The sequence below is a fragment of the Trichosurus vulpecula genome, chromosome 4, assembly GCF_011100635.1.
Source record: "Trichosurus vulpecula isolate mTriVul1 chromosome 4, mTriVul1.pri, whole genome shotgun sequence".
Taxonomy (NCBI): domain Eukaryota; kingdom Metazoa; phylum Chordata; class Mammalia; order Diprotodontia; family Phalangeridae; genus Trichosurus; species Trichosurus vulpecula.
The window spans coordinates 155,591,773-155,606,742 of NC_050576.1; the positions used below are offsets into that span (position 1 = coordinate 155,591,773).

Consider the following 14,970-nt stretch of genomic DNA (forward strand, 5'->3'; position numbering starts at 1 on the left):
ACATTAGGAAAAGGCCAGAACTATGCCCCAGAGGGAAGAGGCAGGTGCATTCCATGCCAGTGTACCAGCATGGCAATTAGGGAAGCCCCCATATAGACATGGGGACCTGTGGAGGCTCCCTCATAGTCAAGGGCTAAGGCATTGCTGTTCTTAAGAATCCTTCTTTTGCTGGCTGGAGATGTCCTGCTTGAGGACCTCTCTCCATAGGTGAAAGAGGTTCTGGGAGCCAGAGCATTCCCAAGCCAGGCCAGGCAGTGCTGCTGGGTGTCTGAGTGCCTGCTCAAGCCACATTAGAAACCCAGTGACAAGACCTGGTCCCAGGTAGACAGCAAGACCTAGCATGGGAATGTTAAGATTGAATATGGGTAAAATCTACCACTATTGTGTATATCCTTTCCCTTAATGGAGTAGGAATGAGCAGAGAATTTGGAGTTAGAAGATTGAGGTTCGAATCCTGGCTCAGAGACTTCCTACCCATTTGACCTTAAGTAAGGCCCTTCATCTCTATGGCACTCAGTTTCCTCATACATAAAATGATGGGCTTGGACCAGATAACCTTAAAGGTCTCTTCCATTTCTGAATCTATGCTCCTATGACAGTAGAAATAATATGGTAAATATGTTATTTAAATTTTGTTTGTATTTTTATAAAATTTTAATGAATTTATAATTGTATTTTAATAAAATAAACAACTAAAAAGATAATTTGCATAGATTAAATTATGAAGTACATATGGGGAGAACAAACAAATTTTTTTTTAATAAAAGGAAGCCATTGCCACATAAAGTTTGGAAAGCACTTAAAGTATTAGTGTCAAAAAAAAAAACAACTATTTCATGTAAACTTGTCTTTTCCTTTTTTTTTTTTTTTTTGATATTTCAAACTCTCTTTCAGATGAACAGAGGAGGGCAACAGTGGTAGATACAGCCACACCTAAGCTAAGACATCATGGGGGAATCAGCTTGGTTGGGAAGGTAATGGAATTAAGGGGGCAGCTTTTTCAAAAAACCTCAGAATCCTTAAGAGTTGGTACAGATGAAAAGTAGATAGCTTCTTCCTCTGTTTTCCTTTCTATCTCTTCTGTCTCTATCCCCCAACCATAGGTATGAAGTCGATCATTCCTCAGGACCCCCGGGGAGCAGAATTTGCCAGAGGCTCTGGGTGAGGCAGCTTTGGTGGTATCTATAGGGTCTTAGGCTGTTTCTGTTCTGTAGACAATAATGGCCCATGCCATGCCTGGCACAAAGTGAACACTTAATGTTTGTTGACTTGACTTGTTGACATTTTTAAGGGACCAGGTAGGACCTGGGCTATCGGTCAGTAGGAAAATTACTCAAAATTATGGTGCTGGAAGGGAATTAGAAACCATCTTGTCCAACCCCTTTATTTTATATGGTTAGGAAGCTGAGGCCTGGAGACGTGAGGTGGCTTGCCCAAGTTTATACAGCTGGTTAAGGAACAGCCACGACTAGACTCTAATGTCCCTGATCTCCAATCTAATGCTCTTTCTAATCAGATACAAGGCAATGACCCTCCCTTCAGGACTACCGTATCTTTATAAAGACTCCATTATGTCCTGGGAAACATGATCCAGACAATAGAGTACATTAGGCAGTACTCTTAACATGGATCCATCTCCCTTCATCCCCACCTTCTACAAGTTTTACTCTTCTCTCTACCTTAACCCCTTCATTAACCTGATAGCAATGGCAGCCATTCCTAGAGATTACCAGAGGGTCAAAAATTGTGAGAATTTCCCCAGTTGTCATTGTTTGTCTTGTCTAATCCCAAATACAGGGCAAATTTATGATTCGACTCTTCTTAATTTGTTGTTGTTGCTCAGTCATTGTAGCTGTGTCCAACTCTTTGTGAGCCCATTTGAGATTTTCTTGGTAAAATCCTGGGATGGTTTACCATTTCCTTCTCTATTTTACAGATAAGGAAACTGAGGCAAACAGGGTTAAATGACTTGCCCAGGATCACACAGTTGGTAAGTGTCTGAGGCCAGATTTGAATCAGGAAGATGAGTTTTCCTGACTCCAGACTCAATGCACTATCCACTGTACCACCCTTCTTAATAGGAGAAATGAAACCTGAGTTATAGCTCCAGATTTGCCACCAAATACAGCAGTTATGTGATACTGGGCAGATTACTTTCAATTTTGTAATCCACAAGGAGGTGGAGCCAAGATGGCAGAGTAAAGGCAGGGACTCACCTGAGCTCTCCCCCAATCCCCTCCATATACCTTCAAAAAATGACTCTAAACAAATTCTAGAGCAGCAGAAACCACGAAAAGATGTAGTGAAATAAATTTCCAGCCCAAGACAACTTGGAAGATCAGCAGGAAAGGTCTGTTGTACCAGGGTGAGAAAGGAGAAAAGTCCAGCACAGACTGCACCAGTATAGACTGGGTTCCAGCAAACCTGAAGCGGGCCTCAGGGCCACTGATTCACTGACAGCAGAGGCAATTTCCAGACCTTCTAGCCCACAGACTCCAAAGACAAATGTGAAGATCAGCTGGAAAAGTCTGTCACACCTGGGTGAGAGTGGAGCACAGTCCAGCATAGGCCACATCTCAGCACAGCCCTGGCCCCAGCAAACCAGGAGCAGGCCTTGGGAGTGGCTGAATCAGAAATGACAGCAGCAGTAGCTGTGTCTGGAACTCTCAGCCCGCAGATAGTAAGGGGGTCAAACAAGGAGATTATAGGAGTCTTTTTACTAGCACTGAGGCAGAACTCTGTTGCTTTACCTATAGTTAGATCCAGGTCACAGTCCTGGGTGGCAGTCCCCAGGCAAGGAGGAGCACTAGCGTAGCAGACCTTATGACCACAGTGGAGGGGGAACCTTCCTCATAGTTCTAGGGAAGAAAAGAGTGCTTGTAGTCACTCACAGACCAGAGCACAAGCCAAGAGAGTAGAAAACACCTCTCCTTAGATCACATCACCTTGGAAAAACTGAAAACTTACAGGTCCCTAGCAGTATCTCTGCAAATAGCTGCATACAACCCCTGAAGCTTTGGACAGTAACCTTCCACATTGGAAGCAGAGCCTTACTTTAACAAAGAGTTAAAAGTCAACTAATAGGCTGGGGAAATGACAAACAGTTGAAAATGAAACTCTGACTGTTAAAAGTAATTATGATGACAAGGAAGATCAAAATACACACTCAGAAGAAAACAAAGTCAAAGCTCCTACATCCAAAGCCTCCAAGAAAAATATGAATTGGTCACAGGCCACAGAAGAGCTCAAAAAGATTTTGAAGATCAAGTAAGAGAGGTAGAGGAAAAATTGGGAGAGAAATGAGAGTGATGCAAGAAAATAATGAAAAAAGAGTCAACAGCTTGGTAAAGGAGACACAAAAAAATACTGAAGAAAATAGCACCTTAAAAAACACACTAGGCCAAATGGTCTGTGTTTTCTTTCACAACATGATTGTTATGGATATATTTTACATGACTACACATGTAAACCTACATCAAATTGCTTGCCTTCTCAATGAGGGGGGTTTGGGAGGGAGGAATTTGGAACTCAAAGTTTTAAAAACAAGTGTTAAAAATTGTTTTTTACATGTAACTGGGGAAAAATAAAGTACTAAATAAAAGCTTAAAAAAACAACAGAAAGACTAAAAAATTGTGATCTGCAAAATGAGAGAGTTGAGCCAACTTAGGTGGTACAGTAAATAGAAGGCTGGACCTCGAGTCAGTAAGACCTGAGTTCAAATCCAGCCTCAGGCACTTATTAGCTATGTGACGCTGGGCAAGTCATTTAGCTTTTATCTGCCTCAGTTTCCTCAACTGTAAAATAGGGATAATAATAATACCTACTTCTCAGAGTTGCTGTGAAGATCAAATAAAATAACATTTTTAAAGCATTTAGAAGAGAGCCTGGCACATGGTAGGGATGACATCAATGCTTATTCTCCTTCTTGTAAGACTGACTCCAATATATTAAGTTTTGCTGGTTCTTTGAATGAGGTTTGGAAGGCCACAGCCTGAGCCGAGAATTAAATTAGATTGTTACACAGATACAAATATGCTTGAGTGTGCACACACACACACACACACACACACACACACACACACACACGCACGCACACACACACGCACACATCCTAAGTATACACACAGATGGTGCCCATGATCTGAACTGACACCTGGGTTTTAGAATTTCCTGCATTTTACAGATGGAGGTGCCCTAGGCAAAGAAGATATGGAGAGATTCAAATCAACCAAGACTGACAGAGGATAGGGAAAAGTTGTATTAGCAGCAGCAGAAGTAAAAGCAAGAACAGAAATAACTGTGGACTCACCCTTGAGCAGACAGAGAAGCCACAGGGCCCATAATCTGTAACAGGCCATTCGGTACTAACTTTTGCCAAGTAGTGAAGGTGGTAGGTCTTGGGCTGCCCTTATGATGTAGGCCCAGCATGCATAATTTCATATCTTCGCAATGAGAAAGGAAATGCTTACCACTTTAGCTTCCGTACCTCCTTCCTCTTCTTTCTTCACAGAGAAGTGCACAGAACAGCAGAAGGGGGAGGCATAGATAAACAGCAGTTAGTCTGAAAGAAATAGAGGGCTTAGTTGACCAAAAGCTTGGTATGAGTCACCGGTAATAAGGCATCTAAAATTAACCAAGGTGTTGTTGGGCTCCCCTGAGAAGCAAGGCATTTAGAAATGACACTCTGTATCTATCAGGCCACCTTTGGAGTGTTGTGTTCATTTCTGGGTGCCACATTTTAGGAAGAACATTGATGAACTTGAGACCATCCAGGGGAAGGCAACTAGGATGGTGAAAAGTCTCCAGTTTACGGTAAACAGGCAGAGTTGGGGGAACTGGGAATACTTAACCTTGAACACAGAAGTCTTTTGGGAATCATGCTAGCAGCCTGCAAGTTTACTAGGACTTCCTCATGGAAGAGAGATTAGTGTTTTTCTTGTTGGTACCAAATGGCAGACCTAGTATCAATGGGAAGAAGTTGCAGAGGGGAAGATTTGGGTTTGATATAAGGAGAAATTTCCTAATAATTAGATCCAGGGTTGTGCTGGAGTATGCTGGTATTGCCTCTCAAGAGCCATTAGAAATGAAGGGAAAGGAAGGGAATAAGCATTTATACAGTACTTACTATGTGCCAGGTACTTTACACACATGATATCATTTGGTCCTAGTAAAAGGCTTGGAGAGGTAGGTGCTATCATTATCTCTATTATATAGTTGAGGAAACTGAGGCAAACAGGTTAAATGACTTGTTCAGGGTCACACAGCTAGTGTCTAAGGCTGCATTTGAAGTCATATCTTCTTGACTCTAGTCTCAGAGCTCTATCCATTGTGTCATCTAGCTGCCTTCTCCCTATTAAGTCTAGGCTTAATAAAGTGCTAGAGAAAATGCTGATGATGCAGATTAAATTGAAAAATACATCCTGCCTGGGAAAATGGTTGTTACATATATATCAGCACACCCTTGATTAGAGCTATCAAATAATGTAATATGTTTTCTCAGGAGGAAATCAATTCTTTTTCATGGAAGGTCTTCAGTCAGAGGCTGAATGGTCATTTCACAGGTTTATTGTAGAAGGGATGCTTTTTCAGATAAAGGCTGGACTATATGGCCTCTGTGGTCCCTTCCAACTCCGATGGTGATAGGATTGTTAAGTGCCCACTGTGTGCCAAGCATAGTGTGAGGTTCTGTGTGCAGGATATAAGGGAAATATCTCCTGCCCTTAAGTGACTTGTGATTATATTAAGCCGTCTTGCACAGGGCTTTAGGTTCAGGAAGAAAATGGGGAAGAGAGAGTATCCTTGCAGCTTGGGAGCTTCAGTAAATTATAGGGAAGGGATGTGAATTGTCAGATAACACTCAAGACTAAGATTCTACCCATTTCTCAGGTTTTTTCTCTAGCATGCCCCCATCAACCCCGCTCCCTCATTTTTCAGCTTTCTTTTATGGGTTGCCTTCTTGCATTGAAATGTAATGTCCTTGAGGGGAGGGATCATCTTTTTTCCAGTTGTGTTTGTATTCCCAGCATTAGGAAAGTGCCTGGCATATAGTAAGTGCTTAATAAATGCTTGTTGATTTGACTTCACTTGTAGGTAGTGTTGTACTGGCTGGAAAAGCTTCCCTTTGAGCTCTATCCTAAAGAAGTATTTTGAAGATATCACTCCCAACTCAGAACCTGCAGTAACTTGAAAATGTCTCTCATTTCAATCCATAGATTCATAGGCTTTATAGCTGAAAGGGATCCCAGATTTAAGGTATAAGTTACCTAGTCCACTTTCCTCCATTTTATAGGTAAGAAATGTTAAGTAACTTTCCCAACGTGTCACAGGTAGCAAAGGTCGGCCATCCCCTTGATTTAATAGATGGGGAAACTGAGTCCTGGAGAGGGAAAGTGGTTTGCTTAAAGTCTCATGTAATCAAGAGCAGCAATTGAGAAGAGGACCCAGGGGTCCTGCCTCCCCCTCTGCTTAGGAGCAGCTCTGTCTCTGCATCCAAGCAGGGTCCAACATGCAGAGGTTATAGCTAATTATAGAATTAGGTTAGGATCATGAGACATCAAAGGACCTACATTGACCATAGCTGGGGGTGTTTCTCATTCTCTCTGTCTTGGACTCATAAGGCACTTCTCATCTTCCCTGCATATTTTCCTGGACATAAGCACTAGGATCCCACACAAGGGGAGGGAAGAGGGAGGAAATCAGCATTTGTTAAGCACCTACTAAATGTCAGGCACTATGCTTAGCACTTTTAAAAATATCTTATTTTAAATGAGAGGCAGCCAGGGACACAGTGGACAGAGCCCTGGGCCTGGAGTTAAGAAGACCTGAGTACAAATTCACCTTCAGACACTTAACTGTGTGTAACCCAGGGCAAATCACTTGACCTCTGTTTGCCTCAATTTCCTCCACTGTAAAATGATAATCATAATAGTAACTATCTCATAGGGTTGTTAGGAAGAGCAAATGAGACAAAAGGGTTGATCCCTAAGGAAATAAACTCCTCCTCAAACCTGGCCAAAGTATACTGAGCTTTCCAAACACAGATTTTATTCATTCAAAAAAATTTTTTGCACAATATTTGTTCCTTCAAGTTCCCTGAAAGGATAAGGTAAAACTTGGTCTATTCCCTTGTAAGGGAAGAGTAGCAGGTATAGCTTATTTTGTCATGGGGTCCTTTTAAGTCTAATTTCCATGATAAATGATCTTTGGTCAATAGTCTTGGCCTCCGCTTGCATTTCCATCTTACCAGGCCTAACTTACTTTTGCATGGACCACTTTCTCAGTGCCCAGGCCCCACATTCTTCTTTCTCACTTCCTCTTCCCCTTAATTTTTAAAAGTAACTACTAACACCACCACCCCAAATCTGGAGGTAGAAAGAGGAAGTCTCTCTTATACGGGTATTAGTTACATACACAGAGCCAAAAAGTAGTTCATTCAGTCCTTGCTGTTGGTTAAAATGGTCTATCCCAGACTGTGGGCGTTCTTCCAACTCGGTCTCCTCTTAGGTGAGTACACACTGTTAAACTGTAACTTGATGCTTCAGATGCTTCATTTTCCAGTTTCTCCCTTTCCCCTTTCACTACTGCATTCTATCTCAGTAGTTTTTGAGCTGGATACCTTCCAAGTCAGAGTCACTGCTATCTAAAAAATTGAGGAATGTTGAGGTCTACATGGTCATTTCTATAGTGGAAACTAATTTCTGTGAGTACTTTTTGTGTATGTGCTCAAGCAAGGTATGTGTATGTAGAAACAGTATGATGTTGTAGAGGGAACAAGGGTGCTGGACTTGAGTTAGGAAGAGCTGGGTTCAAATCCTAGCTCAGACTCTAGCTAAATGATCTAGCAAGTCACAACTACATTTTTCTCGTCTGTAAAATGGGGATACCTCATATGATTGTTCTGAGTCTCAAATGAGATAATGTATATAATGGGCTTTGTAAACTTTATTCTTTATATTATACTTTATTTATTTTGAAAATTTTTTGAATTCTGAAATCTTTCCCCTATCCCCTGCCTCCCTCCCTGAGACAGTAAGCAATTTGATATAAGTTATACATGTGCAATCATGTAAACCATATTTCCATATTAATAATTTTGTGGAAGAAAATATCTCCCTTATCAGAGATATTTGCTGTAAAATTGTTCCCCACATTTCTGCTTTCCTTCTAATCCTGGTTGCATTGGTTTTGTTTGTGCAAATGCTTTTTAATTTTATCTAATCAAAATTACCCGTTTTGTATTTTGTAATGCTACTTATCCCTTGTTTGGTCCCAAATTCTTCCCTTATCCATAGATCTGACAGGTAAACTATTTCATGCTCCCCTAATTTGTTTATGGTATCACCCTTTATGTGAAAATAATGTACCCATTTTGAACTTATCTTGGTATATAGTGTGAAATATTGGTCTATGCCTAGTTTCTGCCAGACTATTTTTTAGTTTTCCCAGCACTTTTTGTCAAATAGTTTTTGTCCCAAAATTTCGGTCTTTAAATTAAATTTAAATAATTAAATTTAATTAAATCTAATTATTTAAATTTAAATTTAATTAATTAAAATCTAATTATTTAAATTTAATAAGATATAACTTAGATTACTATGGTAACTTAATTTGTCCAGTCCGACCTTTTCTTTAGTAGCTTGGTCATCACCTGTGATACCAATCAGTGATTAAAGATCTTTTTGGCCCATTCAATAGGCCTCAGGTGGGGCTAGCTAAGGGAGGCTTGATTAGAGGCAGGCTTACTTAATCAGTTTCAAACCCCAGGCCTACACCCTTTCACTGATTGGGTGTGAGGCCCTCGGGCCCTAAGAAGAATATATATATACCCAGAAGATAGCCATTAAGGTCAGAATTCAGCCCAAGGAGAAGAAGTAAGAACTCCAAGATGACAGAGCTGAGAATCTGCAGATTGGCAAGTTACAGAACTCAGAGAGCTGTGGAGAGACAAGAGAGAACTGCAGAGAGAGTGCAGAGTAGAGAGCGGAGTCCAGAGAGGTATGGAGACCAGAGAACTGGGGGTGGGGGGAGAATGAAGGCAAACAGATAGCTGGGATTCCTGAGTGTTTACAGGAAGGCCCCTGAACAGGGGAAGGTTACAGGATGACTTGGTTCTTTGCTGTAATACTGTGTTATAATTTCCTTGTTGTTACACTGAAGTGGACTTACTTGTTTTGGGATACAACTGTTGCTATGTTGGATTGGAGTTATTGGTTTCGGGATTTAATCCTCTGGTGTCTAAATCAATGTTATACTCCCATTGCCTTCTACCTAGAGAATTTCTTATACTTTGCGATTTTGAAATATACTGGCATGTTCATGGTCATCTTCGAGGTCATGAATCTTTCCTTACTGATACATCACCCTACATTATTAACCACTACCCTCTTTTACCCTCAAGTCTTTGATACTGTCCTTGCATTTATCTCTATTCCTAGTTCCCCCTTCCTCAAACCTGAGCCACAATTAGTTTGGGAGAGGTTTATTTACAAGCGAAGGATGAAATTTGCAACCCATACAAAAAGAGTAAGAGAAAACTCAGAATGCTCAAAAATGTATTAGAGCAATCAAAACTAGTGGCCTATGATTGGGGCTAAACTTCTGAACTCCAAGTTGACCTCAGGCCAACATTATTAGGACACCAGTCATTGTGATAGGAATGCAGCTGCTCTAATTCATCTAAGGCTCCATTTTAACCTGGGATCTTTTCCTCATGTCCCCAGCCTAGAAGAATATCCAGCCAGGATGCTTTGTACTAGGCCTTTTGGTATGCACACTTCCTCATTTGCATGATTTAGTACATTCGTTAAGTGATGATAAGCATTTGAAATGGCCAGTTGGTGAAAGATATTGATGCCTTCCTCATCATGGCTCTCCACCCCATTCATGAGTTAGTCTATACATATCATGGGGAATAAAAATTATTCCCGTAACAATGGTTCGTAATTTGCTGACCCCAAAGTACTTTGGAAACACTGTTTCTTTACACAGGTCTAGACTGTCTGACAGCTTCCCATAATTTTAGTTTAGGAAAAGCTTTTGTTTTTTTTTCTTTCTTACCTAGTATTTCTTAGTTCAGTAAGCTGCCTAAGAGCAATACCATGCCATTGAAAGTTTTCTGGATTTGGAGCATATATTTGTATCTGTATGTATTTGTGTCCCATCTCTGTCACTTTCTATTTATGCTACTTGGGACAAGTCACTTAACCTGTCTTGGGTTCAGTTCCCTCATAAGTATGTGCAATGTAATAGTAATTAAGGTGGGACTTTTTGCTGTTGACCTTTAATGATTCTGGCCTTTGTTTGAATGGGGCAGATAAAGTGGGATGTTTTTGTATTTCTCAGCACTGAGACAATTGGAAGCCATTGATTTGTATCTGATGTGATATTGGGGGTGGGAAACTTCTCCATGACCAACCTGGGTGAGGTCAGGGCCATCTGGCCCTGAACAGGATATGTAAGTGCAAAGGTTAGCGTTCTCTCTTGGAGCTCTGAGCCACAGCAGGAGTGGTGTGTGACTCTGGGCCAGCCGTTCTAATGAGCTCCCCAGCTGTACAACCAAATGGTGAAAACTATGAATTGTATTTGGTCTGTAATTCAGGGTGCTGGTTTTTTCCCCTGAACTATGTGGATGTTATTTGTATGCTGGATTAAAGTAAGATTGTTAACCCCTTAACGTTGCTTTCTTTAAGTAAAGCAGATCAAAAGGACCTGTGTTGGCAGCTTTCTGGGTGCTGGTTTTTGGTGGATCTTACACCCCCACAGAAGCTGCTAGCTGGATTGTTGATACAGTAGCCAAGGGTTCAAAGTCCATTTATATATATCTCTTTTTGATTGGTAGAGATTAATTACTCAATGCTTCAGGCATGCCTGAGAGGTAGAGTTGGCAAATATCTTTCAGCTTTAAGAGAGAAGAAATGAGGGTCCAGATTTTCTCCAGGGAGAGACTCCTGAAGGGATCTGGAAATGAGCCCAAGTGTAGAACGGTTGGCACCTTGTAGAGTGTGTTCAGGGAGGACTGGTACCTCTGGTGTGATGGCTGCCAAGCCTTTTTCAGGGCTGCTTTCCACCTTTGGTGTCCACCTGTTCCACCCAACTCTCACTTGTGGCTCCAAGAAGCTGCGGTATGCACAGTAGCCACACCCTGGTAAACCATTTTGGCAGATGGGCTGAACCAGGTTGAGGGTAACCAAGGGATTTCAAACCCATTAGTGAGTGAGGGAGGTGTCTACCCCAAGCATGTGAAGACTTCCCCTGGTGGCATGGGCAGATGAGAATAATTCGTTCCAACGGCCATGAAGGCATCTTGAGCCATCACCACTCATCTTGATTCTATCCTGCCACTGGACTGTGATGACTCGGGAGGAGAGAGTGAAGTTGATGACTTCATGCAACTCTGCCTCACTTAAATCCAATTTATGCACAAATCAAAAAGATACCACCCATACCATTTTGCCATTATACCTATCTGAAAGTACTGTGGCAACAGGCAAGTTTTGAAGCAGCAGGTACAGATACACTGGGAGCTGTAGTCATAATCCTCCACATTGGAGGCCCAGGTCATAGGGTCATTTCTCACTGGAAGAAGCAGTGGGATTCAGCAGCTCCCTGGGTGTCTGAGCAGCCTTTTAAGGATCACACTGCTCGCCTCCTGGTGTGAAGAAGGGGCTAGAAAAGGTGCCCTTAAAATTGTCTGCTTACCCAACCCTGGCCTGATTACTGCTGAAGGCAGGGAGTCCCACTCTGCCATTGAAACACAAAGATACATACAAAAATATCTGCAAAGATGATTGGCACACGAAATGTGTGCACATTATAGACAACAAAAAATCCAGTAAACCTGAAAGATGAATAACTCTTGTTGCAAGAGAAGTGAGTAGGTATCACATCCAAATAGCAGCCCTGAGTGAAACAAGACTGGCAAATGAAGGCCAGCTTACCGAAGTTGAAGCTAGATACACCTTTTTCTGGAGTGGCCACAGTGAAGAAGAGCATCATGAAGCTGGCATAGGTTTTTCAATCAGAACTAATCTAGTCAACAAGCTTGTACACCTGCCAAAAGGAATGAATGACAGGCTCATGACAACATGATTGCCACTTGTAGGAAAACACCATACCACCATCATCGGTGCCTATGCTCCCACCATGACAAAACCTGATGAGGTCAAAGAAAAATTTTATGAAGACCTGGAGACCCTTATCATCAATGTGTCGAAAAGAGGACATGCTTATAATTCTGGGTAACTTTAATTCTAGAGTAGGCTCAGACTACCAGACTTGGCAGGGAGTTCTAGGAAGGAATGGTGTTGGAAACAGCAACAGCAATGGTCACTTCCTACTGAAGACTTGTGCATCTCATGATCTTCTTGTCACTAACACTGTCTTCCATTTACCTAAGTGCAATATAACTTCATGGATGTACTCTCACAGCAGACATTGGCATTTAATAGACTATGTGATGGTAAGGAGAAGAGACAGACAGGATGTGAGAGTTATAAAGGCAATGTGTGGTGCAGAGTGCTGGACTGATCACAGACTTGTCTTTTGCAAGCTAAATATTCACATTCAGCAAAAGCAGTGCCCCCAAGGCAAAATGACTACCAGAAGAATTTTTTAAAATCAATCATTTATTTATTTATTTCTTATTTTTAGTTTTCAGCATTGATTTCAATAAGAGTTTGAATTGTAAACTTTCACCCCATTTCTACCCTCCCCCCACTCCAAGATGGCATATATTCTGATTGCCCCATTCCCCAGTCAGCCCTCCCTTCTGTCACCCCACTCCTCTCCCATCCCCTTTTCCCTTACTTTCTTGTAGGGCAAGATAGATTTCTATGCCCCATTGCCTGTATATCTTATTTCCTAGTTGCATGCAAAAAATCTTTTCTTGAACATCTGCTTTTAAAACTTTGAGTTCCAAATTCTCTCCCCTCTTCCCTCCATCCTTAAGAAGGCAAGCAATTCAGTATAGGCCACACGTGTATCATTATGCAAAACCCTTCCACAATACTCATGCTGTGAAAGACTAACTATATTTTGCTCTTTCCTATTCTATCCCCCTTTATTCAATTTTCTCCCTTGACCCTGTCCCTTTTGGAAAGTGTTTCCTTTTGATTACCTCCTCCCCCTATCTGCCCTCCCTTCTATCATCCTTCCTTTTTTATCCCCTTCCTCCTTCTTTCCTATGGGGTAAGATGCCCAGTTGAGTGTGTATGTTATTCCCACCTCAGGTCAAATCAAGATCAAGATTCACTCATTCCCCCTCACCTGCCCCCTCTTCCTTTCCTACAGAACTGCTTTTTCTCGCCACTGTTATGCGAGATAATTTACCCCATTCTATCTCTCCCTTTCTCCCTCTCTCAATATATTCTTCTCTCATCCCTTAATTTGATTTTATTTTTTTAGATATCATCCCTTCATATTCAACTCACCCTGTGCCCTCCGTCTATATCTATATCTATATCTATATCTATATCTATATCTATCTATCTATCTATCTATCTATCTATCTGTCTAGATACATATATGTATATATTCCTTTCAGCTACTCTAATACTGAGGTCTCATGAATTATACACATCATCTTTCCATGTAGGAATGTCAACAAAACAGTTCAACTTTAGTAAGTCCCTTATGATTTCTCTTTCTTGTTTACCTTTTCATGATTCTCTTGATTCTTGTGTTTGAAAGTCAAATTTTCTATTCAGCTCTGGTCTTTTCACTGAGAAAGCTTGAAAGTCCTCTGTTTTATTGAAAATCCATATTTTGCCTTGGAGCATGATACTCAGTTTTGCTGGGTAGGTGATTCTTGGTTTTAATCCTAGCTCCATTGACCTCCAGAATATCATATTCCAAGGCCTTTGATTCCTTAGTGTAGAAACTGCTAGATGTCATATTATTCTGATTGTGTTTCCACAATACTCAAATTGTTTCTTTCTGGCTGCTTGCAGTATTTTCTCCTTGATCTGGGAGCTCTGGAATTTGGTGACAATATTCTTAGGAGTTTTCTTTTGGGGATCTTTTTCAGGAGGCAATCAGTGGATTCTTTCAACTTCTATTTTACCCTCTGGCTCTAGAATATCAGGGTAGTTTTCCTTGATAATTTCTTGAAAGATGATGTCTAGGCTCTTTTTTGATCATGGCTTTCAGGTAGTCCAATAATTTTTAAATTGTCTCTCTTGGATCTATTTTCCAGGTCAGTGGTTTTTCCAATGAGATATTTCACATTGTCTTCCACTGTTTCATTCCTTTGGTTCTGTCTTGTAATATCTTGATTTCTTATAAAGTCACTAGCTTCCACTTGCTCCAATCTAGTTTTTAAGGTAGTATTTTCTTGAGTGGTCTTTTGGACATCCTTTTCCATTTGGCTAATTCTGTTTTTCAAGGCATTCTTCTCCTCATTGGCTTTTTGGAGCTCTTTTGCCATTTGAGTTAGTCTATTTTTTAAGGTGTTATTTTCTTCAGTATTTTTTGGGTCTCCTTTAGCAAGTCATTGACTTGTTTTTCAGGGTTTTCTTGCATCACTCTCATTTCTCTTCCCAATTTTTCCTCTACTTCTCTAACTTGCTTTTCCAAATCCTTTTTGAGCTCTTCATGTTTTTCTTAGAGGCTTTTGATTTAGGCTCTTTGAATTTGTTGACTTCTTCTGGTTATATGTTATGGTCTTCTTTGTCACTAAAGAAAGATTCCAAAGTCTGAGTCTGAATCTGAGAGCGTTTGTGCTGCCTGTTCATATTCCCAGCCAACTACTTGCCCCTTGAGCTTTTCATTGGGGTATGACTTCTTGTAGAGTAGAGAGTACTTTGTCCCAAACTTGAGGGGCTGCGCTGTTGTTTTCAGAGCTATTTCTACACAGCAAGCTCTGCCACACCAGGGCTACTCCTCCCCCAAGAACCGCCAACCCAAACTGGACTCAGATCTAAGCTGGCTCTGCACTCCAGTTCAGATCCACCACTTAATTCCTCCCATCAGGT

The 14,970-nt window shown here is 41.1% G+C and overlaps 2 protein-coding genes across 2 annotated transcripts in view; one reads left to right on the forward strand and one right to left on the reverse strand.

Moving 5' to 3' along the window:
• LOC118845634 (T-lymphocyte surface antigen Ly-9-like) overlaps positions 1 to 4,385 on the reverse strand; it is a 39,806-nt gene extending 35,421 nt beyond the window's left edge. Inside the window, exon 1 of the mRNA XM_036753625.1 lies at positions 4,311 to 4,385. Within this exon, the coding sequence (XP_036609520.1) occupies positions 4,311 to 4,359 (49 nt within the window). The 5' untranslated portion in view covers positions 4,360 to 4,385. The remainder of the gene's footprint in view (positions 1 to 4,310) is intronic.
• A 3,066-nt stretch (positions 4,386 to 7,451) lies between these two features.
• The window catches only part of LOC118846863, a 102,129-nt gene continuing 94,610 nt past the window's right edge, over positions 7,452 to 14,970 (forward strand). Inside the window, 1 exon segment of the mRNA XM_036755557.1 lies at positions 7,452 to 7,504. Coding sequence (XP_036611452.1) covers positions 7,456 to 7,504 — 49 coding nt within the window. The 5' untranslated portion in view covers positions 7,452 to 7,455.